This window comes from Alosa pseudoharengus, unplaced genomic scaffold, assembly GCF_046254945.1.
Source record: "Alosa pseudoharengus isolate Yale_2024_CS ecotype anadromous, Long Island Sound unplaced genomic scaffold, YU_APseudo_1.1 YU_APseudo_1.1_scf_3, whole genome shotgun sequence".
Classification (NCBI taxonomy): Eukaryota; Metazoa; Chordata; class Actinopteri; order Clupeiformes; family Clupeidae; genus Alosa; species Alosa pseudoharengus.
Window position 1 is genome coordinate 43,803,743 of NW_027468718.1, and position 24,186 is coordinate 43,827,928.

Below are 24,186 nucleotides of genomic sequence, written 5' to 3' on the forward strand. Positions count from 1 at the left end.
ATGCCTACTAATGAGTGGTCTCGCTCTCCCCATAGGACGGCTGCATCTCTCTCCTTCTCAGTTTATTTAGCTGCTAGGACAGGGCTCACTGAGGTCACAGGACAACTCAACTCCACACACACACACACACACACACACACGCACGCCTAGATAGATTTCCTCCAAAGCCATGACTACTGGGTGCAGTATTTTGTGGCAAACGGATAAAGCCAACCTGTAATCAGCATCAATACAATCCTGTCTCTTGATTAAAGATGTTTACAGTATATGCGGTGGCTGATAAATCATTATGGGGTAAGAAATTGCAGCACGCTGTGTTCTGTGATGGGAAGGTAATATATAGGTGGCTGTGCCAGTCCCTTTGTGTGATGATGCGCGTGTTTGTCCGAGTGATTTAGCTGAAGGTGATGTGACAGAGCTGAGGGGTGACCAGGACTCATTAGAGAAATTAGGTCAGTCTATGGAGGTCGCGGCTCCAAGATATAACACTGGGCCTGGCGGTGTGTGTGTGTGTGTGTGTGTGTGTGAGTTGTATGTAATACCCACAGTCGTTAGCGTGTCTCGGGATGTCCCCTTCACCCATGAGAAGGAAGCGGAGAATACAGTCTCTCTCTCTCTCTCTCTCTCTCTCTCTCTCTCTCTCTCTCTCTGCACACCTCCACGGTCTCCACTGACACGTTAATTAACCCTCTTTGTTTGTGTCAGCGGTGGGGAAGAATAGGGAGGGGGGTGTGTGCGTGTGTGAGGTTAGGGGGGACATCACGGAGCGCAGTCATTTAGCAGGCAGACAGTCAGTCAGGCTGGTTAATAGGCATCCCCACGGCCACCCCGGCCCTCCCCTGTGGCCCTCCGACTAGCGCTGCTGCTCGCGCAAGGTAGCGGTGCTCCAACACCCGCCTGCCTCGGCGGCCGCGGGACGGAATCAAAGAGAGCGAGAAATTAATGAGGGAATCGGCTTTGCGCCACGGGGGAGAAACGAGCGAAGAAAAGAGGAGGAAATGAGTATAAATAAGCCTCCCCTCTAATACCTCACCTAAGGAGATTCCGCCGAGGTGGGGAGAAGGGAAGCGTCTTTGCTTAATGCTCCGCCGTTTGACAATTGTTTTTGACCTTCAGCAGACAGAGCCACACTCTCTCACACATACACACCCCCCCCCCCCCCCTTCCACACACACATACCCTTCACCAACCTCCCACCCCCTTGTCGACTGAGAGAAAACCCAATCTTTGTCGCAGAATTTCCGACTGACAAAAAAGCTTGGGAGCCAAATGGTTTTATGCGAAAGAGGCTTAGAGGGAGAACGTCGTTCTTATTGCATGTAATAATGTAACTCCATGAGGATAATTGTACTGATCTACCATGTAGCGGACCTGAAGTGCAGGCGTCCTGCTTTTCTGACCTCGTTGTGGATTGACTTATCTCTTTCAAATGAACAAAAGAAGCAGTGCCGCACTGCAAAGTGTCCGCATTAGACTTCACCACAGTGCATTACAAATCCATGCAGATGTCTCTGATTTAGTTATTGTCATATTCGCACGGTATATATGGCCTGTGTTACTATTATTAACAACCATTAATTAGAGTCTAGAGGGCAGACAACAGTCATTACAATCTTGATAGCGTTACTTAATGAAAAGAAACAAATCATTAAAAATGGGCTTCGTATCATTAGTGTTCATCATTCTGTACTGTAGGACTCTTGAGAACTGATTGATCCCATATATTGTGCGTTAATAGTCAGGTCTCAGATGTCCTTATTAGGAATACCCTGAGAGTAAGAATATTCTCCAATGGGCTCATTTGCCTCCGAGTGCTACAGTCTGACTGTCTTCTGGAGAAGTCTTCCATTCCCTGTGAAAAAAGCTGTGTGTCATGCACTGGTAGTAGGAAGACAAAATAATATCTCAACAGGACGATAGTGGAGGAAGAAAGTGTCTCACTCTCACACCGTATTTTATCAACCATTTTATTTATTTATTTGTTGTACAATACCTGTTTTATTGAAAATGGAGACGTTTCATTTAAAACAAAACATCTGAGAGCCCTTCTTTCTGTGTGTGGATGGCTGTAGGGAGCACGATAAAGACCCAGAGCTGTTCTTTAGGACCCTGCTGAAGCTCAAAGAGAGAGGACTGCGCTTTCAAGTCTCCGTCCTGGGGGAGACCTTCACAGACGTGCCAGGTACTAACACTGCGTTGGATAGACGACAGCGTGCCTCTCAGTCCTGATGAATTGATAGACGCTTGTTATATTGTCTCTAGTTACATTTGGTTTTTATATCTCTCTGCAAAATTAATTGTGTGCTAGGTCTCATTTATGTGCACATTTGATCAAATTGGCTCCGAGCATGATTTGTATTTTAGAGGCAATGTTGGAAAGCCAGCAGTATCCATTTGGATTTGCAAGTATTTAGGGCCCATTTGTGATTAGATTCAGTGGGGTGAAAGGTCACGTGTTTTACCCATTTGTTCAGTGCTAAAGACATTTCTTAACTGGGAAAATACACTTCCCATTAGCAGATGATGATGCTATAATGGTTTCAGTACTCATCCAAATATTTATGTTCCCTTCATTTAATTAATCTACCCGTCACAGGGGCCTAGGGCAATAGCCAATTCAAAGGAAGCACACTCTCCCATATTGGGATGTAAAGTTTTATAGATATATAAACTGCTGAGACTAAAAAAACAACAACCACCATAAATTTCCCTCATATTTAGAAATTACAGTTATGAATGCTCGGAAGGCAATCACATTAAAATGCTTTTAATCCATTTTGATATTGTAATAGAATCTGCTTATTGATTATTTCACCTCTCATTTCTCCAAGTACAAAGTTGGGATGCCCTTCCTCTCTTGCGTAAGAAACATAAAAATGTCACATTGACTCTCATACGGTGTGCATTAGACTTCTTCATCTGTGTCCCTTAGGCATGACCTCACTATTTAGCTATGACTCTAAAAGCATAAGAGTCTTTAGAGGACTTCATCATTGTTCTTCTGAAAGCTTTCTCCTCATGTGACTGAAACGTCCAACAGATATCTTCACAGAGGCCAGGAGAGATTTGGGAGACCACGTTCTCCACTGGGGTTTTATGCCCAGTAAAGAGGCCTACTTCGCAGTTCTGTGCAGCGCCGATATCGTCATCTCCACAGCCAAGCATGAGTTTTTTGGAGTGGCCATGTAAGTGCTCTGTCCTTTTATTTCAATATGTTGAGAAGAAGACCTGCCTCATAAACCTCTGTCTAGGTTATTCATGAAATATTGATGTTTATCCCTATTTGCATTTTGATGTGAATGAAACACTTCTCCACAAAGTCCCATGAAAACATCTGCGTGTTTTGGCGAGCCTGATTTTACCGACATGGAGGTAAGTTTCCCTCAAGGGGACTGTTAGATGTGTGGCCTGGCCAAGACACGATCTTTGAAGGCTCGTCCCTTGACATATTGACCACCCCCCCCCCCCCACTCCACCCCTTGCACGAACTTCAGTCACCTGGGCTAGCCGTTTGATTCAGCCGACTCTGCCCATGGGCCAAGGTGGGAAGACTCTTTCAAAGCATTGCCTCAGAAGCTGAGGACCACCATGTCTTGAGGGCTGAAGCGGTCTCATCATAGGTCGGCTCCTTTCATTTCGGTGTGTATGCCTGCCCCTGACTGTAAACAAAGTCCAGACCAGGGCGCTACCACTGAAGGCACCTGAAGGCACCTTCAGTTTGGTCACCCTTTGGGAGAGCCATCTTAATAACTGAGGCGAGGGAGAGGGAGCTCCCCCTCTCCGTTCTCTTCAGTTGTGATTGTGCACAATGTAGACCACATCATGGGGAGCTCACTGTTTGCATTGTGGGAATGGCTAGCATTTATTTATTTATCTCTGTTGCTTAATGAGAACCAGGAAATATGAAAGAATAGCTACCATGGTGATAGAGCACACTGGGCCTGCCAGAGTGTCCCCTTGTGGCAGTTGTTATTATTGAGTCCCATTCTTTGTGTTGTATGACATATTAGTTGTTTTTCTTTTGGTTTTGTGGAAGTTTGCTAGAAATATTAACATGGTTCTAAACAGCAGTAGTTCAGCAGTTGTGTGCCTTGTATATATTAAGATAGGCCGTTGACATTGAGGTTTTTAGGTCAGTTTTTTTTTTCCGCATTGATTGCGAGCATGTTTTTGGTTGACTTCAGCAGCTTACAATGAATGCAAACCAGAAAAGAATGTAACATTCCAACCTAATCGTGTAGGGTTTGTGTGCTAGAACTTATTTTACTTTAGTCAGACAGTTGGAAGCACTTTCACTCAGAAGTACTAATAGATTTCTCCCTGGCTGTTTACTACAAATTTTAGAAAACAGTAAACCACTGACCCCGGCCTAAAGAAGAAGAAAGGAAAAAAAGAAAAGAAAAGCAAGCAGAAGAGCAGTCCACTACGCCTCATGGACTGAGGTGTCACTAATGTGCTCCCTTCTCGTTAGTGTGGAAATTAACCTAATCTGATTAATTGTCGGCAGACGCCCCACTCACTGCCCCGCAGGAAAACAGTTAGTCAGCCGAGCAAAATGATCGGCTAATTATGTTTGAGATGAAAAGCCTGATAAGCGTTTGCATGCTCACACATTACCGCACTGACATGGAACTGACCTTAAGCAGTTTCCTGCGTCGTGCCATCCCTTGTCTGAAGGAGGTGGTGGTGGTGGTGGCTTTGGTGAATGTGTGTGTCTGTGTGTGTGTGGGGGGGCGGGGGGGGGACTTCGGCTCAGGCGCATCCATGGTGCATTAGGTTGTAAAGTCCAGTCGAGGTGAAGAGTAGAGCCACTGGTCACAAGTAGCAGTGCAGAGGCGAGGGGAACAAACAGAAATGTGCTTGGTCTATCTTTGGAGTGAAAGAAGTATGCACTGTATCATTGGAGTGAAAGAAGTATGCACTGTGAAGTATGCACTGTGAAGCATGTAGGAGAATATTGAGGCTGCAAACATGGAAACATAAAGCCGCAGTGGTATAAGCTTCACCTTGAGTCACATTCTTTCCTCTCTTTGAAATCTCCCCAGGAACATTCAAATGGTCTGACCAAAAGAGTTAATTTGGTGATTAAAAATGCATCGCAATAGCATGAGGAATGATGTAGCAAGATGGATGGCACCCTTAAACTTTAATGTCCGTTCTACAAAATATTTAAACAGCCAGTCATTTTCCTGAAGAAGCAATTGGAGTTCAAATAAGTTGAATCAGTGGAAATTGAAGTTGGTCACGGGGGGTGGTCTCCTCCCCCACTATATTATGCGGGAGTTGGAAGCATTTACGATCCTCCTGAAAGCTTGTGATGTTATCAGGCCCGTGGCTCTCGGGTAGTGCGTTCTTATCCGTATTCATTATTGTAATGTGATTGGGTGAATGTAATGATTTTGGAACTGCATTAATTGAATGTGCTGCCATGATTCATACTGTGCACATAATTCTTTGATAAACAGGATCATGGCAACATGAGCAGTAGGGTCCCGTCTCTTTGCGTAAGAAGGTTAAGATGCATTACACAGGCACGTTTAATCTGATCAGGCTGCGTGAGGTTTATGCCATAGATCCTGTCATGTTGTCATTTGATGAGATGGTTGTTTGCTTACTCTGCTTTTCCTCCTGTCCGTCTCTTTGTTTTATTTCAGGCTAGAGGCGGTCCATTGTGGATGCTATCCACTCTGTCCAAAGGCTCTCGTTTATCCAGAAATTTTCCCTGGTAAGACAAGTAGATTATAGGTTCAATGGAGGGAGTTCTGTACAAACATTTGCTTGGGACACGGGAGCATAGATACACACTTAGATACACTAAGAATATCTCTACAAAAGCACATATGGGTCATGGACTCACATGCTGTTTTCACTTTTGCTGTGACTGGAAATTTGACAGCATACTGTGGATAAATCCATCCACGGTCTTCAAAGATCTTACATGATAGAATTATTTCTAATTGCTAAAACGTGAATGTGCTATAAGTAAAATCCAAACTGGTTAAAAATCTTGACTGCTGCCAGTGCCTCTGTGGAAGAAAAGGTCTCCATAGGCTCTGCTGCTAATCTTTTGGTAGAGTTTGGCTGCATCAACAAAGCATGAAACTTCCAGTAACGGTTATTCTGGCCAGAGGCTTTCCCTGTGCACAGCACGGGTTGGTTACCAGGACGTTTTCACGGAAGTTAGCCAGAGATGCTGAAGTCAATTACAGGCGCTTCTAATTTCTTGTTTTGGTGGGGTCTGTTTGATGAAGCTACCATGACAGAACAACAGGGTGGTGATAAGTGTAGTCGATGTGTCAAAGTTTTGGGCCAGATAAAAGTTGGCCACAACGTTCCTCATTCATAATATAATAATGCTGTTTCATAGTCTCTTGGAGCTGAACAGTGGGTGATTCCTCACAAGGGATCCAGAATCCACTGGGCTGGCATGACATCTAGTTAAATAAATAACTAATAAATATCTAAATCGTACCACAGTTCAATAATGTAAAACATGGGCCCAGCATGCAGTGCTGTACATTTTTAATGAATGAGACTAAGAGACTGGTATCTTATCTGCACTTTGAGGTTTTTTGTCTCATGAATTATGTATTGTGTTCCCCCTCCCTTCTCCCTCTCTCTCACTTTAGTGGAGTATCTCTACTCCACACCTGAGCAGCTTGGCAGAAGGCTGCAGGGATTCTGTAAGAGACCTGATGTAGTCCGCCGGCATGCTGTAAAGGTACTGCAGTCATGAACACACATGAACTCAAAGACCACAAAGTTCTGTCAGCCTACTCTGCTTATCTGTTTCATGTCAATCATGTTTAATCTTGTTTATTTTCAACTACATTGCAAATCCAACAATTCCAGCCCCCTCTTCCCATTCTCATCCTCCCATCTTTTAATTGCCTTCTCTTCTCCTCCCTCTTCCCATTCTCATCCTCCCATCTTTTAATTGCCTTCTCTTCTACTCCCTTCTCGCCTGTTTTACACCATGCTCCTGTCCAGGTGGACACAGGTCTGTATTCCTGGGAGGCGCTCAGAGACAGGTTCAGGAGTGTGTTGTCTGCAGAAGGCCACTCCGTCACCGAGCAGGCCCAGGCCCGGGCTGGAGCTGAGGGGAGTCCAGCCAGGAGCTAGCCGTCACTGGAGCCCACAGGGGTGAGATGAGACAGACTGGTAGGGAGTGCCCCCATGCCCCCCGTGCCTCCCTGGAGACCCCCTCCTTGCTATCCGGGGGGGGGGGGGGGGGGGGGGGTGGACACGCATGCATTGAGCGCCACCGCCAGGGTCGAAAAGACAGCCATCCGCCAAACGACCCCGCCCCCACCCCGCCGCCTTCACATGCAGGAGACGTGTGGTTTGAACGTGTGGTTTGAAGAGAGGAGAGATGGAGAAAGAGAAAGAGAGAAAAAGCTGGGGGAAAAAAAGAAAACCTGTAACCGCTTTCATGTTTCCCATAGGCGGTGCCACCTCATATTTCCGCTCAGATCCGTTTTTATCCTTTGTGCCGGAGCACTTCAGGCAGGAATTCTGATGTTTTTTCTCCCCCTCTTCTCCCTCGCTCTCTCTCTCTCCCTCGCTCTCTCTCTCTCCCTCGCTCTCTCTTTGTCGTTCCCACTCCGACAGAGTGGCAGCCAAGTTGTGGCTTTATAAGCTGTGGGTTAGCTCTCCACCTGGGTTGCCAGGTTGTGGCATAGTCCCCGGGGGACGGCTTCAGTAAGGTTGACAGGGGGACAGGAATGCCTCCTGACCAACATTGAGTCTAAATACAGACCACTTGTTTACTCTGTGCATGGGATCAGGACTTTCTACAATTAACTCATAAAGGCACAAGTTTCACAAGTGTGCACATGTATTTATTTAAACTCAGCGCTCATTTGGACAAAAGTATATTCAAACTATTCCTATTGTTGAAAAGGCTGTTACTTTTACAAATAAATCCAGCATGATTCTAATCCCTGTATAGCTCTCTCTCTTTACTGAAATATACGCTTTGATCAACAAGTCGTCAAGTTAGCTTTGGCTTCTAAGAAGGCCTTGTACTGTTGTGTATGTTACCCCTCCTCCTTTAGCTACATATTAAATTTTCTCTGGTCGTCTGGCCTTTTAGCGTCTACATCTTGACTCATTGCAGGATTGTAAGCACCATTCTCTCATATTTTTTGAATGACTGTATACTTTCATTAAAGCTAAGAATATGTCATTTCACATCCTCTGAAAGTACGTCTCGTAAAATTGTGCCTGCACAGTAACACAATCTTGGAAACAGAGATTTAGGATGAAGACTGGACAACCGAAGCTAACACTGTGTGAGAGAGGAAAGGGCCAGCAGAGATATGTCATCTTGAATGGACTCTTCTGTCTTCTTGACCATATTTGATATCAGACCCTGTGCAGTTGCTCTGTGCTTTGCACGTCTGATGGCCAGGTCAGCTGAAGTACAGAGAACTGAACTGCGGGGAGCATGCACAAGGCAGAAGAGTGTCCACCTACACATCATCCTACTGGGGGAAAATGCCTAGATCTTCTCACACTTTCAAAGAAGAAGGTGGTATAAAAGCTCACTCCTTTTCTCCTCATGCATATCTTTGTTCTCCCGAGTTTGATTTGTTCAGAGAATACTTTATGTGGGTGTCAGAAGATTAGCCTGTAGGAAAATGAATAAATAAAGACAAACATCAGAATTTTTCATTTTGTGCAATTATGCCTTGTATTACAAATTCACAAAAGATTCAGCTGACTGGTGCCATCTTCCATTCAAACTTTGTAACTAATTCTTAGGTTTTATGTAAAATCTTGGAGTTGAGTTGCTTAGTCAAACAATGTGTCCCTCAGTGTAGTGCCCTTGCCTTCCGTTTGTAAATGAACCAGAACCAAAAGCTATGATTTAAGAAGTGTTTACTGTGATGGTGCACTGCTGTTGAGACAGTGCTGTTATGTCAGTTTGCATGTTTCCAAACGAGAGTCCATTCCAACACTGCCACGTTGATATTCAAAAGCGAGAGAGAGAGAGAGCCTCTACTCTCGATGGCATGTAGCCTCAAAATTATGTCATGAAAGATATTGAAAAATCATATGGAGTTTCTAGCTGGAAGTTAATGAAGGCATATTGTGTCTGGAAGGGACATCAAAACTTGACGGCGACCCAAGAAAAGTAATGAATCCCAAGATCAAGTTGAGATATAAAAAAGGGGCTACCCTTAGAACAAGAAAACACATTCAAAAGGAGCAAACTCAAAGCTAAGGCAAAGGCACCCAGGGCCTAACAAGGGGATAATCAAAGACACATTGTTTGTCTGTAATAAATTTCATTTGGCTTTATTCTTCGCTCAAACCCGAACTGTGACATTTTATCACTCGGCTTTGATGAAAAGCCAGTGGAATTGATACCCTGTGACTGCTGGAGCTCAGGCTGACTATCACACCTAGCCCAGAAACATGCTGGATACTCCCGACTCTTTCAGCATCTGATTGCAGTCCAACTAAGGACCATCACTAATGGATTTTCTTTGTAAATGAGTCATCTACTAATGAATTTTTGATTTTCTTTCCTTGTGTTTATTTTCTAGTGGTATGGGATGCAGGTCTGATATGGCACAGAGCCATAGTAGGTCAGGACGGCAGCCAGCTCCTGTCAAAGCAAACAACAAGAGGGACTTAACTGACCGCTTGCAAACCACTTGCGTATCATTGTAACCAAGCCAGAGTGCATTATTTTTTAAACTGTTGTGTTGTACATGGAAAAAGTATGTGTCTATTAGGCTTTATGTAAGAGAGAACAATTGGAGAATTTTAAAAATGAAACCTCATTGCCAAGTAATCACAGTTTTAATCCCTTCGCATGATACTTATGTGATTTGGATAAATTAGCTTTTGTGAATAGAAGCATTGTAATCATAAAATGCATTGAGCCCTTTTCACCTTTGACCCTCTGTGGAACTGCACTTACTATACTAAGTGGATAATATCACATTTCATCAGTCTTTTTTGAGAATTTAACTAATAATAATTTTAAGCATATAACTTACCAAGGGAACCAAGTTAATCATTTTCATATATATATATATATATATATATATATATATATATATATATATATATATATATATATATTATGTATGGAAAAGTTTTATGTAACCTATATATGTGATTTTGCTAAAAGGATTCTGATTCTTGGGAACTGTTGTGTACCTGATTGCCACCTTCAATGTTAAATCTGAATCACCCCTAAACTGCTTATTTGGGCTTGGATGAAGAGACCAGAGCACTTCCAGTTGACCTAAGGTCGAGACCTAATGACGCCATAAACCCTATAACAATGCCGCTCTTGCAGCTTGCAAAATGTCACCCCGCACATAAAAACTTAATAGCAGCGTCCATAAACTGCTGTGTGCACTAAGCCTTTTCATTGGCCTGTTAATTCGCGTAGCTGTTCTCACTGTCTGTGTCGCATGGGACGCCGTGAGCGTAAGTGCGCGTGCATATGTGTGTGTGTGTACGTGTACGTGTGCGTGTGTGAACAGTATGTGTGCACACATGCATATATGTGTGTGTGGGTGCGTGTGTGTGTTCACATGCATGCGTGTGTTTAGACCACCTCTGGGCTCAGGGGAAGTGCCAGCGTGCTCGCCTGAGTGTGTTTCTGATTAATTTGTTTCCTTGTGCTTCGCACACATGATGTCATCGTGATTTGATGACTTTTTTCCTTCTTTCTTTTTTTTTTTTGATGGTCGTCTGCCGTAACCCTCACCGTGGTTAACTCCCTGGTGTTCCCCCTCAGCTGCCTGTGATAAGAAGTGGCCCCTCACAAGATAGCCATGACTGTGGCATCCCCTGAGGCGTTCACTGCTGGAAAACAAGAGCTGACGAATCTCATGACATGACACAAGGTTGTTTTTACGAGACATCATGTTCATCACACACCATTAACTAAAATAGTTTTTTTTATTATTAATTTGATCAGTGTTATTTTCTTAAGTAAATCTTAATAACAGTCTGCAACCAATCAATATCTGTAATGGAACATTCATCCACCCTGATTGGATGTGATTGCATTCTGAAGTGCATCCAATTAGTATAAATTTGCTGTGTGTGTGTATATATGAAGATGTATTTAGTGCACAGGGGGAAATGCTATCTCTAGAATAACGGATATGCATATTTTAGCATATCCCTCAGCAGCAGAGAGGCAGAGGGAGGAGGGAGATTGTGTCACAACTATTGGTAATAAAGGTGGTGGGGGTTGGTAGAGGGAAATATCTATCTCAAGTGTGTGCACTTCAAAGGCATCGGGATTTAGGGTTCTGCATGCAATATGCATTCTGGGTGAGGGGGCATTTGAGAGGGAAAGAGCCAGCCATGCACTGCCCATGGGCGTTTGGAGTTTGGTGTGTGTGTGTGTCTGGTGGGGGGATGTTGTTTGTTTGTCCCCAGTGCTCCTATTTTACTCATTCAGAATGCTTCTGGTGGCTGTTCAGTACTGTGGTTGTTGATAAGAGCACAGCCACTATTAATGGTACTATCACAATAACGATGCATTCATTAATGATGCATATGTGACCACACATACGTTTAGAGCATTTTTATGTACGCATGTATGTATAAAACATATGGTGTATGCAATTCAGAAATAGTGCTTTGCTTATTGGTCATAACCCTGGCCTCCCATGCTATTGTTAGCTGGGTATTTTAAAATAGTGTATTTATTTAATAAGAGACTATTGACATTTATTCTTGCCTGAGTGAAAGAGGTGATAATTGCATTCTGGTTTGTAATTGATGCATAATAGCTGCTGGTCAAGTAAGGGAGACTCTGCGTCCAAAGCTGTGCCAGATGAGTGTTGGTTACAGCAGGCTTCGCTTTAGTAGTGATGTCATGGAAGGCTGGAAAAAATATTATAGATACACAATGTGTTGTCTTCCAGTGTTTCACTGTTTTATAGCCTCTGTGAAATTAGGTTAAAATATCCATTTTTATACTACCATGTCATAGAGATATATATGATAATGATAATATTATAATTTTTACACAATTTACACACAATGATTTCTACACTTTCTATTACTAACAGTCTATCATGTCTCTGATGCAGGGTATTTACTTGATCTTTGTATATTTTTGTTCGTATTATGTTCCTAACTGATATCAGATTTTGTACTTTTTTTCAGGACTTTATTTGATGAAGATAGTATACTTTATGTCTTAGTAAATTACATTTCAGGCAAACAAACAAAAATAGGCTGATTCTGGTTGTTCCACTTTCAAAAGAAAATCTAGACCTATTTCTTCTTCTGTGCGCCAAAGAGAGTCTCCAACAGAATGTCAGACTCGCTTCCCTTCTCAGTTAGCGCAGCCACAAGCGGCACTGTGCACTGGCTTGGAAATCTCTGACCTGTTGATCCCCGTCTGAAGCGCCACTCTGCCCCCTAGAGGGTTCAAGTCACAACAGAGGAACTCGAAGAGTCCAAAGAAGGGTGGGGGAGCCGCTTTCTGCTCTTTAGTCCAACACATGTTTTATTTGTTTTGTTTGTGTTTGTGATCTTACTTCTTTCCTAAAGCGTTAGAAAAAAACGTTAGCCGTGTTTGGTAAATGTGCATGTTTACTTGAGCTCAGTTTACCATCGAGTGAAATGTCAGTTTAGATACTGCCCTTAAATGCTCTAAATATATGTACAATAATTCCCAAAAGTAAAAAATACACTACAATGCAAAGTAAGCATGGCTTTTTTTTTCAAGTCAATGGGAATTTTAATTATTTTATATTCTCAAGAGATGTCTGATCAAAGACTAGTTGGATATTTTGAATTAGCGCCACCACATAGCCTACACATAGGCCTACGTAGTGGGGAACACTGTGGAGAAGTGAAACTGGTCTCTTCAGCTGGCAAGTTATAAATGAATGGTTGAAGGCATTCTGAAAATGGTGTATTATCAGCAAGGCACAGTAACTTTAATTTCACGCCTCAGTGACACGCCTGCTTCAGTCCCTCTTGTTTATTTTGATGCTAAACACCTTGAGCAATGTCTGAAAAATAAATAAATAAAAAAAGACAAAAAAAAAAAAAAACGGCAACAGTTTCTGTTTGAACCACTCTGCTGGTATGCTGACGAGTTCTAACTAAATTATAGGGCTGCAGCTTCCATCGTTTCCATTCCAAGAGTGCCAGCAGTTCCAGGATCTGGTGGTTTTGGCGGTCTCAAAGGTGCTTTGTAAATAAAACGTACCACAGTAAAATCTAAAAACAGTAATATAAGCAACTAAACTTTTACTGTGTCAAAAACTGTAACTTAATTGAAATCTCCATATATGTATGTATACGCACGCATGCGGTTAATATTGGTTATTGTAGGCGTCATCACAAATAATTGTTGAATATAGACCCTTAACAGTTTTCATGTAGAAATGTCATTAACATTCTTGCAATCTATCATATTAAATCCCATGAAGCCATTTATGTGCATGGTATCAGTCATTTTACAAATTCACATTACACACATTTTCTAAATTCTGAAATAACCAATAAAAAAATATAAACATATCATAAAGATGATACATTGCAATTTCAGCATTTCAGCACATGCAGAAAGTGCAGATGAATATATTTGAGGCTGTTGTCCAAAATTGGAGATGACAGTGGAATTATCTGCAGCACTAAAACACCAATGAGTGACTGTTACCAAAGAATGTTCTTGATTTAATGCCACACACAGGGACCCCACTGTCGCTAAAAAGTGTGTCATGTTAAAATTCAACACTCAAAATATTTGAATATCAAATAGCAGCTCTGGGTCCCTTTACATGGACTGACCAAGGATCTTCATAGGACTAGAGTCCCTGGGGCCCAGGCATTAAAGGTATCATAATTAGCCAAAGGCACACATTGATTCCACATTATGCTTTATACTGCTGCCATATGCGCCAGTGTTCCTGGTGTGTGTGTGTGTGTCTGTGTGTGTCTCTATGTGTGTGCGTGCATGCGCCTGTGTGCATCTGACTATACGTGTGAGTGTGTGTGTCTGTGTGTGTGAGAGAGAGAGAGAGAGAGGGAGGGAGGGAGGGCTAGGGAGAGAGAGAGAGAGAAAATAGGGGGACAAAAAGAGTTGTCCTTAAGTGACACAGTCATATGCTATCAATATGCTGCCATGCTCTTTTGGAGCCTAGTCGCCGTTTTAATGGGGCCCGGTGGTTAAGGCATGGCAAGCCATGGTTCACAGGGACACTGTATTGTTATGCTTTCATTTACTTTTTGGGCCCTTTTTCTTCCCCCTTTTTCTTTTGACGGACTGACGTTCTTGTTTCCATGAAGCTCTTCCAAGAGGGACGCGGAGACAAAGGGGGTGCTTCAAAGGGGCTCTCCCGAGCTCAGTGGTCTGCAGTTATTGTTTGAAATTACTTTGAGGACTTGGCTTGTTGAAAGAGGAACACACATGCCGCGCACACATCTAGCAGATGAAGCTGGTTGATGCCTACTGCACCTAAAAGGACAGAGGCGTGTGTGTGTGTGTTTGTTTGTGTGTGTGTGTGTGTGTGTGACCCTGTGTCAGCATTTTGCCTCTCAGTCTTGCAAGCCATCATTGCTTGGGGTGAGTAAGCGTCAAGAGTGTCCAGATATGCCCAACGATCGGTTTTGGTTTGTTATCCACATTGCTTCAGTGAGCAGAAGAAAAAAAAAACCGAAATGTCATGACACAGCCACGTTTTTTTTTCTTTTCCTTTCTTTTTGGCCCAACTTCCTCCGAGCCGTCCAAAGCAGCGACATGAACACAGCGCTGAATATGAGATAAGGCCGGCGCACATCTTGAGAAATTGCCGTGTGTTTTGTGTGCCGAGCCGAGCTGTGCGTTCCTCCGCCGCCGCACGGCAAAATGAAATGTAGCGCTGAAAGCTTTGGTGGCCTGCCGGGCTCGTTATGCTCTTAGAAAGTGTCTCCCGGTGCCAGGAGGGAGGTCACACGAAGCTGGATTTCATTTCTGTCCCTCTCGTTTCTCCTTCTTTCTCTTCTTTTTTCTATCTCTTTTTTTCAGTGGAGATTTAGTGAAATGCAGAACCACAAAAAGCTGGACTGTGTCACCCCTATACACACAAACATGCACATACACACACATACAGTATATACACACACACAAACACACACATATACACGCACGCACACACACACACACACACACACACATATACACTCACACACACACACACACAAAAGCATGAACATGCACATACATAGGCACTCCCCACATACACATTTCTTGACACAAACATGCAGGATGTCCAAACAATTCATACAAACCCACTATCACACATATGCAAATCCATACATAAACATACACATAGAGGCATGTATGCACATGCACACATAATGTACTTTAACCTACCCAGTCCTCATTACCAGCCAAAACTGCAGCATGAGACATCTGATTTAACAAAAATGCAATGTAGAGCGACAGCCTTTCCCTGTAATTATAGACTTTCTCTCTTATCTCTAACCCAAGAGAGAGAGAGGCAGAGAGGGAGGGAGAAAAAAACGCACACACACACATTCACACACACACACACATTCCACGGAGACAGTTCAGCGTTGGCCTGTGGAGTACACATGAAACACGAGGGCCACATGGGAATGTGAGAAGCGCTATGGCAGTTTGATTTGAAACTGATGGCCTGATGGCTCTGCATCATCCTCCTCCTCCTCCGGCGTTTGGGCCCTGCCAGAGATCAATACGAACAGCACTCCGCGCACACATGAGCACTCTTGTATTATGAAAAAAAGCAATGGAATCAAGAGAATACCAGAACGCTCATGCTGAAGACATTTTAGCATGTAATCACACACACAAACACACACATACACACAACACACAGCAGAATGAAAGCAAAACAAAGTGTTAATCAATCTGACTGAATCATCGAAGGCACATTGGCTGCCTCTGATAGCCAAATACATTTTAAGGATGACATTGAAACACTCTGGGCTGCTGCTTATGAAGTCTAAAGATAATGGATTGCTGTTCATGGGGGGTGTTGGACACAGGCGAGGCAAAGAGAGGACAATTCCAAGATCCGTGCACTGACAGGGGGCCCTCAGAACAAAATGGCCAACAGCATTGTTATTGGTGGGAGACATATTCTTTCATAGGCCCCATAGCGTCACCCCTGTTGTACAATATGTTGGCAGAATGATCAGTGCCTATCGGCCTGCCTCAGATTAGCACCCCGTGTGTGTCAGGACTGGCACTGGGCATGCGCTGCGCAGGAGAGCGGAGTGAATACAGGTGCCCAGTGAATACCACCATCTGCCTGACGAGGCCCAGGGGGACTCCCTCTGCAGGGCGTGGGCTTTGGGTCGGGGCAGGCCGGGATTGATTAGATCCACTTACCCTCTGGCGTCCCACATGAGTATGGCAGGCAAACACATCTGCCATGCTGAGCCAGCTTACCGTGTCAGCCAGGGTTCCTTTTTTATTTTTGCATTTATTTTTCTTACTTCTTATTATTTTCATGAATATTTTTTTTTTGGTTGAAAATTGCATGGTGATTACATGATGCATAGTGAGATTTTAAAGACTTGGCCTAATGTATATCTCTGATTACTGTAAAATGATGATAGAAGATGGAGGGACTGGTGTTGTGCTCAAGCTGGGCAAAAGCCAAATTACCTTGAAATAAAAGTAGGCATCTTAAAGCTATGATGTTTTGCTTTCAGTTTATTTAAAAGAACCTTTGGGGTAATTTCAACCTTAGAAACCCATGTTACATCAGTTGCTTTTATTTACTTGAGGGACAAACATGTTGTTGCACGGCACCATATCCAGATCACATAGCTCGTTATAAAACAGTCTTATCATCCCTCTCCCACATCCAGCACTCACTCTCCCATGTGTCATATGGTACCCATCCAAAAGTGAATTGTCAATTAAAAGACAACACAGTTTGAGTTACATCTCTACTTTCAACCAACAGACCAAGAGTTAGTGTTGAAAAGACACATTGTACATTGTATATTTCTTGTGATTTTATAGGTCCAAGTGTGAGACAGATCCTCCCACAAAGACAGCCAACGGCACCCCATTAGGCCTCACGGGTGGCTCTGCCAACTGTATGACTCAAACCCTCGAGCAAAATTCACGCCGCTACGCTACTATCCAGACAAACCTCTGCCAACCAAACTTACCCATTTGTTTTCTGTGCTGCCTGCCCGGCATCGTAGAGGGTTATGATTAAGGAGTCGTTTGAATGACAAATTTTACTCAGGCGATTCTCGGTTGCCGTTAGGTTGTAACCAAAAATTAATACGACAAACATAGAGGGGGAAAAACAGACCAGTCCTTTGGAGTTGTATGACTGCATGGGGGCGCCTCCATGGACATATTGGTGTGTTACTCCGGATGACAAGACGTTTGATATGGGCCCTGTGATTGTGATTGGACTATCCAGAGTGCCTCTCGTCTCTCTGCAGCATGATCGACTGATGGCTTTCAGGAGCGGCTCCATAAATTGTAGTCTGATGGCAGGGCCATAATAGAGGCAGCTTAATAGAGAATAATTATTTCTTCCTGCCATGCTTGTGTGTGTGTGTGTGTGTGTGTTTGTACATGGGAGGGGGCTAATGTGTACTTAATTGTCTTGTGTACAGTATGTACTCATCAACAAGAGAGTACGAGTCTACTTAAGGATATGCAGCTCTGGGCTCTGATTGTGATTACCGTGGTAACCATGCATTAATGTTTGCTTCAAAATACATCATATCCCACAGAGCTCAACCTTCATTCTGCAAAAAGACAACAAAAAAGAAAGAAAGAAAATCAAAGATGACAATAGAAACCACCCTACACGCCTCTGTTTGCTACATCCATTTGCAATGACATTAATACATTTACAAGAGCACACGCAATCCACAGACTGACTTAACTGGCTTTTAAAAAGAGTAATATTTTTAGGTCTACTTACTCATTCACACAATTGGACTTATAATGTAATTCTGATTTAGTGCCATTTATCCAGAATTCCCCGAATTACTTCACTACAGGACTTTGGTTCATCCAAGCACAACAGATTCATTCTGTTGAAAAGTAACAGTACATTACATTTGAAGGGGGAAATCAAGTCTGATCTGTTGTTACAGTATAACTGTCTGTCGGTCATGTACTCTTGTTTGTCTTCTTCCTCGCTTGTGACCTCGTCAGCTATTCTTCCTTCGTGTTATTCCTCCACAGCAACGACCCACGGCCGGAGGCCTGACAGACTGTGTTTTTATGTATCAATGAAAAGAAGCGATAGAACAGTGCAGATCATCGTCCTCTGCATGGGTTGTTGGCATAAGGCAACTATGGTCTAGTTATGACTGATGAGGATTAACTGTATGTCAGATGGAGCGATCAGAGAGCACATCTGTGTTCAGTACAACGCTAGCACAGAAGTGTGGCAGCCAAACGGTCCAATCACGTAAGGTAAATTAAACAAGCATTGCTACAAATGATGTCACGTCAATGATGAAGCTCCTCACGACACCAGGATGAGGTATATTGGTTTTTATTTTTGAGTTAAACAGCTGATAGCACGGATGCTTTTGAGCTCAAACAGTACAGGCTTAATATTTTCCATAAAAAGGACTTTTTTTAAAGGATTTTTTTTATGTTTCATATATATTGGTATTTTACATATTTATCATATGTGTTCATTTAGGGTTTAGCCTGCATCAAAATACACACAGCTTATGGGTGATTCGTCTTAGTTACACTACTGTAGATGCATAGATTGGACATAACCTGACACAATGTAAATAAACTTTATTACTGAGATCTTTTTGCTACACCTGCAGCTCATCAGTGATGGTACCCTATATCACAAAAAGTTGTGTTTACATTACACCAGTGACGTAAACATACTGGCCATGGTCACACTCCACAATGCATAACTCCTAAAGCATTACAAATGTGCTCATAACACGTCATGGTCACAAGAGTGCCATGCATCATTCCCCATTCTTCTGTTTGTACCTTTCACAGAACCACTAAGTACTGAAGATACAGTCCACACCTGAATTTATTTGAGTACATTTACAGTATAAAAATACACGTCATACAGAAGTGTAAATGTTAAGGATGCAAATCACAGTCAGGTACTGTATCTGAAGATACAATGATGAAAAAAAAAATCATGAGATAAAAATGAGATTTTTTAAATTATATTTCAGTACCATATAAATCTGTGTCAGACTATGAAACAGTGAGGCCTTCATCTCACAGACATTGTGCGGACATAGAAATTAACTGTTTGAATATTTATTATAGCAAATTATTGCATGTCAGAAACCAGTGAAAATATTCTCTGAAAATATCCTCTTTCAAACACATATGTACATTAAAAATATATACAATGCATACTTTGCCTCTTCCTTGGCAAGTACAAGTACCTCAGTTGCCAGGGGTTACACTGCATAGCTTCCTTTCTCATACAGTGGCCAATGCTCATACCAGTATTACCATATGCATTCCTTTACAAAAAATAATATCATATACTCATATTTAGCCGTCCTTTACATTTTTTAAACATCATCTGTTCCAAAGATTTCACGGCTCTCAATCAGAATGTACTCAATAATCTGATTTTGGTACGCCATGTTGACTGCCATGTTTCCTGAGTCATTCTCTGGCCACATAAGAGTTGGACCAAATACAATACTGATGCCTTGTGTTGACATGAGGTTCTTCACAGAATGACAGAGAATTCTGAAAAGGAACGACAAAAAGGGAAAAAAGTAATCAATAAAAGAAGCCTCGAATGGATTGACTTGTGAAAGTGCTGCACGTTTAATCTCTTCGGCTAATCTGTGTTAAAACTTACAGATGTACAGCTGACAGCAAACTATGCATAAGACTCGAAATGTCTTACCACAAGCAGCAAAACACTGGCATTCATTTTAAGCACATATCTTCCAGACAACCCGAGAAAGATTTACATGTTTTTTTTTTCCCTTCTCTGTAATTTCATGTTGCAAAATGCAAGCCCTTTGTAACACCATAAGTCATCTGTGGGGCCGAGGACAGAGTGTATTTGAGGACTCGCGCCTGGTTTCGCGGCGGCACAGCCATCCTCCTCCCTGGGCTGAGGTTTTGGCCCACGCACAGACACAATCAATACAGGGGTGACCTGGCTCGTGGACACCCAGGCCCAGGCTTGCCTGATGCAGCACAGCGCAGCGACAGGCAAGGAAGGCCAGGGAGAGAGAGAGGGAGAGGGAGAGAGAGAGAGAGGGAGAGAGAGAGAAAGAGAGGTGATGGAAGAACTGTGGCGGAGGGCTTGGCTCCAAGCCTCTGGTGGAACGCGGCCTAAGAGCTCTGAGGTGGGATGAGTATACTATACTACTCACTCACTCGCACAAATCCTCTACTCTACAGTGAGGAGTGTCTTCAAAAAATAATTAGGGGGTGAAAGGATGTGTGTGGATGTGTGTGTGTGTGTGTGTGTGTGTGTGTGTGTGTGTGTGTTTGTGTGTGAGTGTTTTACATTCATTTTCATTTCAGCACATTGTTGTTGCCTTGGAAACTAGACAGAGTGGACACACTTCTCTGCAAACTAACTGGATGTCAAAGCATGCATACGCAACAATCCAGAGTTCATGACATACTGATGCTGAAATACTGTGCAAATTTAAAACAGATAAACATTTCATCAGGCGACATGTAAATATCGAGAAGGCCTTGTTTGAAGAATTTTTTTTTTTTTAAGTAAGGGTTTTATTGTGCAACCTTAATCTCTTCTGTAAATACATACCTCCCTCCGTTTCTCTCTACAGCTGTGAAGTACAAATATGTCACTCTTCCTGGAAAATAGATGTGTGGGAAACAGATGCCTAAATAGGACTGATTATAAGGTAATGAATTCCAGGCATGGTGCACAGTTACAGGTGGGGACGGCTATTACAGGAAGTTTGTTCATCAGCGTCCATTAATCAGGCCTATCAAACACTCGTTAGGGCACATTAAAGACCGCTTGAGGAAGTTACCGCTCACATGTGCCCTCCTCGGCACTGAGCTAGCACTGCTCTGAGAGGCAGAAGAAAGAACGTGACTTAGAAGAGAACTTAAATGCATTTGAAAAAAAGACAAGAAAAAAAACTCTCTCTTTGATCGTGAACCTGAACTGCACAAGACTGGTTTTGATGGTTGGCATATGAACGTGTGCACCGTCGAGAGATGAGCCGCGTAGGGACTTGCCGTTTGAGGCTCCGTGGTAATCAAAGCAGTGCGATTTTTAAAAGGCTGTTCCCTCCAACAAGTGCTCACCATAATTCTCCATTAACGTGTGTAATTAACCCCTGTGCCATCGTATCCCCTGTACATCACTGCAGGCCACTCGTCCTGCCATCCACATTTTAAGTTAATTAGAACACTCCGATGTAAGGATCTTGGCTGTCACGGCTAATGGTCCTCTAATGATCTAGCATAAGGTGATTCAATTTCCAAATTGACATAAGTTGCCATAAACAAGGCATTTGGCCGGCACATCTAAATTGCAACTTCACTTCAACAAAAAATATTGCCACTTCCTTTTGCACTGGACACAGCAGAAATTGTCCACAACATCAGTGATTATCAGGATAATGAGACTAATCGTGCAACCTAATAGTCCTATATTTACAGTGCACTTTGTATACATAATTTTGGCCATCCTGGAGAGGTTTAAACAGGAAATAATTATCTTTCCCCTTTTGTTTGAAAGTATAGCCATTAAAAATGATAAATGATCGAAAGAAAGAGCATTAGAGAAAGATATATTCTGTATAAAACATGTACCACAGAGGCAGATCAAGTGCATTGATGCTGTGTGGACCTTAAACATCTGTATTCTAACAAAGCCATGAAAACTCAATGACCATTCAGATCCAAGACAGATGGCGCCCCTAAAAAAAACCTACCTGTTCCTTCCTTCCAATGTGCCAGTGATCTAAACTGTAGTCAGTATGTTTACACCTTTTGTGTGTGCACAATGGTACAGTGGTAAGTGAACCGCAGGGACGCAGAGGAATGTTGGTGCTCTCTGTGAAGCGCAAGCCATTGGTGGATAGGTAGTCCGCACATTAGACTATTATTAATTTACGTGCAGCCCCACTGCACTTGCTCAAAGTGGTTTATGTGTGTGTTTGTGTATGCGCGTGTGCGAGGGTGAGCACAGCTTCGCCAGTGGCCGGCTTAACCGGCAGTGACCGTGTGCCACGCTCGGATGCATCTGACAAATCATTGATAGCCCCGACGTAAGCTGACATGTGCGGGCTCAAGATGCCAGTGGTCATTAATTAGCATCTCATTTCCACGCGGGGGGATGACAGGAAGTGGTGGATGGCGCACGATGCCGCTGTCCTCCCCCGCCTGGCAGGCCTCCGCTAATTGGGTCAGGCTCGCCGGCTCCTTGAGGATCATGGGACGAATAATAAATTGAGGTAGGAGAAGAAAGGGGGGAGAGGAGGAGGAGGAGGAGGAGGAGGAAGGGACAGGGAGGGAGGGTTGGAGGCATCGCTGTGAGGTCTGAACTGCGCCAATGCTCCTCGTGTAAATAGCGGCTGGCCCCAGCTGAACTGAGGCCATAGTGTCTGCTGATAAACCAACCGCAGCGGGTGTTTGTGCAAAGCCCCCACCACCCCCACTTCCCCAAAGTTTGCCCTAACACAGGAAGTGGAACTGTGCAGAGATGACTCCTGCTGTCAAACTGTGAGCCAATGAGGAACGGACTTCGCCAAGTGAAGGAAGATATCACTGACAACAACGACCATGTGAATGTGAACTCACATGCTTGCACACCGAGCTACTTCATTTAAAAAAAAGAGACATCTCTTAATATCTGCAAGTACACACCTTCTTGCCAATGCTGTTTGGTTTGTGAAGCAGCAGACATTTGCCAGTCTGAACTCTGGTTCATTTTCCACACCGGCCTGTGCACAAGGCCATAACTCCGAACAGATCCACCACACAGCTAAGGTGCGTGATTAAAATCGACTATAAATAACATGGAAAGAACAGGGAGGATAGCAGGCATGGAGACAGGAGAACATTTTCGATGACTGCTCCCTTGCCCCCACCCGGCCACCCCTCCCCACCACACTCCCACCACCTTCACCCAATGATCAGCTTGCTCTGCCACAGAGGTTTGCTGCGAAAGGTTTATTTTCCAGTGTGCGGTGAGCGAACCTTGAATTAACGGCAGAAAAACAGACCTCGCAGCTCCTTTAAAGCCCTTGTGGTAAATGGGAAATATGAGCATCAGTGACAAAAACACCCACAAGAAGAGGCATAAATAGAATGGGTAAGCGAAGGTACGCTTGAGAAAATCTGGTTTCCTTGACCACATCATCACAATGCGAGTACACAACTGGTTATTGAATCCAGGCTCGGGTGGACGCGGGGTGGGGAAGAAATGACACGAAAGAAAAAAAAGTCGAGAGAGAGAGAGAGAGAGAGAGAGAGAGAGAGAGAGAGAGAGAGAGAGAGAGAGAGAGAGCACGGGTACAGCGCAAGCCCACAACAAAGAGCTCGAAACGTCCCAGACTCCTACGCCACTCCCAGTGCAGCCAAAACCAGAAAGAAAATATAACCCCCAAGGAAAACGGGACACTAAAAAACACTTCCCCTCTTTGGTATGAATGCCACAGTTCGAGAGAGGAATGAACACACAAACACACACACACACACACACACACACAGAGGGACACACACACACACACACAGAGGGACACACACACACACACACAGAGGGACACACACACACACACACAGAGGGACACACACAGGCAAAGTGACAAACAATCGCCTATTCTTGATTTGAACATCCTGCTCAGCAGAGCCTGAGAGGAATGATTTTTTTCTTCTTCCTGAGACCAGAAAACCACCTGAAAAAGTGAGACGCTGAAGCTCATTTCAGGTTGTTTTTTTGGCAAAAATGGACTAAGTGCAGCGAGAAACAATATGCACAGGAATTCTCCTCCCGTCGTGAACAATGAAACTCCTTTCTCTCACCATTTGGTCTGAGAAGTTGGTCTCATCCCAAGGACCCTACATGTACTTACTTTCAGAGAGAGAGAGAGAGAGAGAGAAAGAAATAGAGAAAGAAAGAAGGAAAGGGCAGGGAGGGGAAGAGAGAAAAGGAAGAAGCGAATGGGCGAGAGAGTTAAGTCGAACTGAAGAAAACAAGGCGACACGCTAAGACGTTG

At 43.4% G+C, this 24,186-nt stretch overlaps 2 protein-coding genes across 3 annotated transcripts in view; one reads left to right on the forward strand and one right to left on the reverse strand.

Annotated features, from left to right (window-relative positions):
- gtdc1 (glycosyltransferase-like domain containing 1) overlaps window positions 1-8,620 on the forward strand; it is a 27,445-nt gene extending 18,825 nt beyond the window's left edge. For both annotated transcript variants that reach the window (XM_076264402.1, XM_076264404.1), the window contains 5 exons: window positions 2,073-2,182; window positions 3,041-3,185; window positions 5,655-5,725; window positions 6,630-6,721; window positions 6,991-8,620. In XM_076264402.1, coding sequence (XP_076120517.1) covers window positions 2,073-2,182; window positions 3,041-3,185; window positions 5,655-5,725; window positions 6,630-6,721; window positions 6,991-7,122 — 550 coding nt within the window. In that variant the 3' untranslated portion in view covers window positions 7,123-8,620. The remainder of the gene's footprint in view (window positions 1-2,072; window positions 2,183-3,040; window positions 3,186-5,654; window positions 5,726-6,629; window positions 6,722-6,990) is intronic.
- A 10,387-nt stretch (window positions 8,621-19,007) lies between these two features.
- The window catches only part of arhgap15 (Rho GTPase activating protein 15), a 45,361-nt gene continuing 40,182 nt past the window's right edge, over window positions 19,008-24,186 (reverse strand). The window contains exon 14 of the mRNA XM_076264405.1: window positions 19,008-19,711. Coding sequence (XP_076120520.1) covers window positions 19,528-19,711 — 184 coding nt within the window. The 3' untranslated portion in view covers window positions 19,008-19,527. The remainder of the gene's footprint in view (window positions 19,712-24,186) is intronic.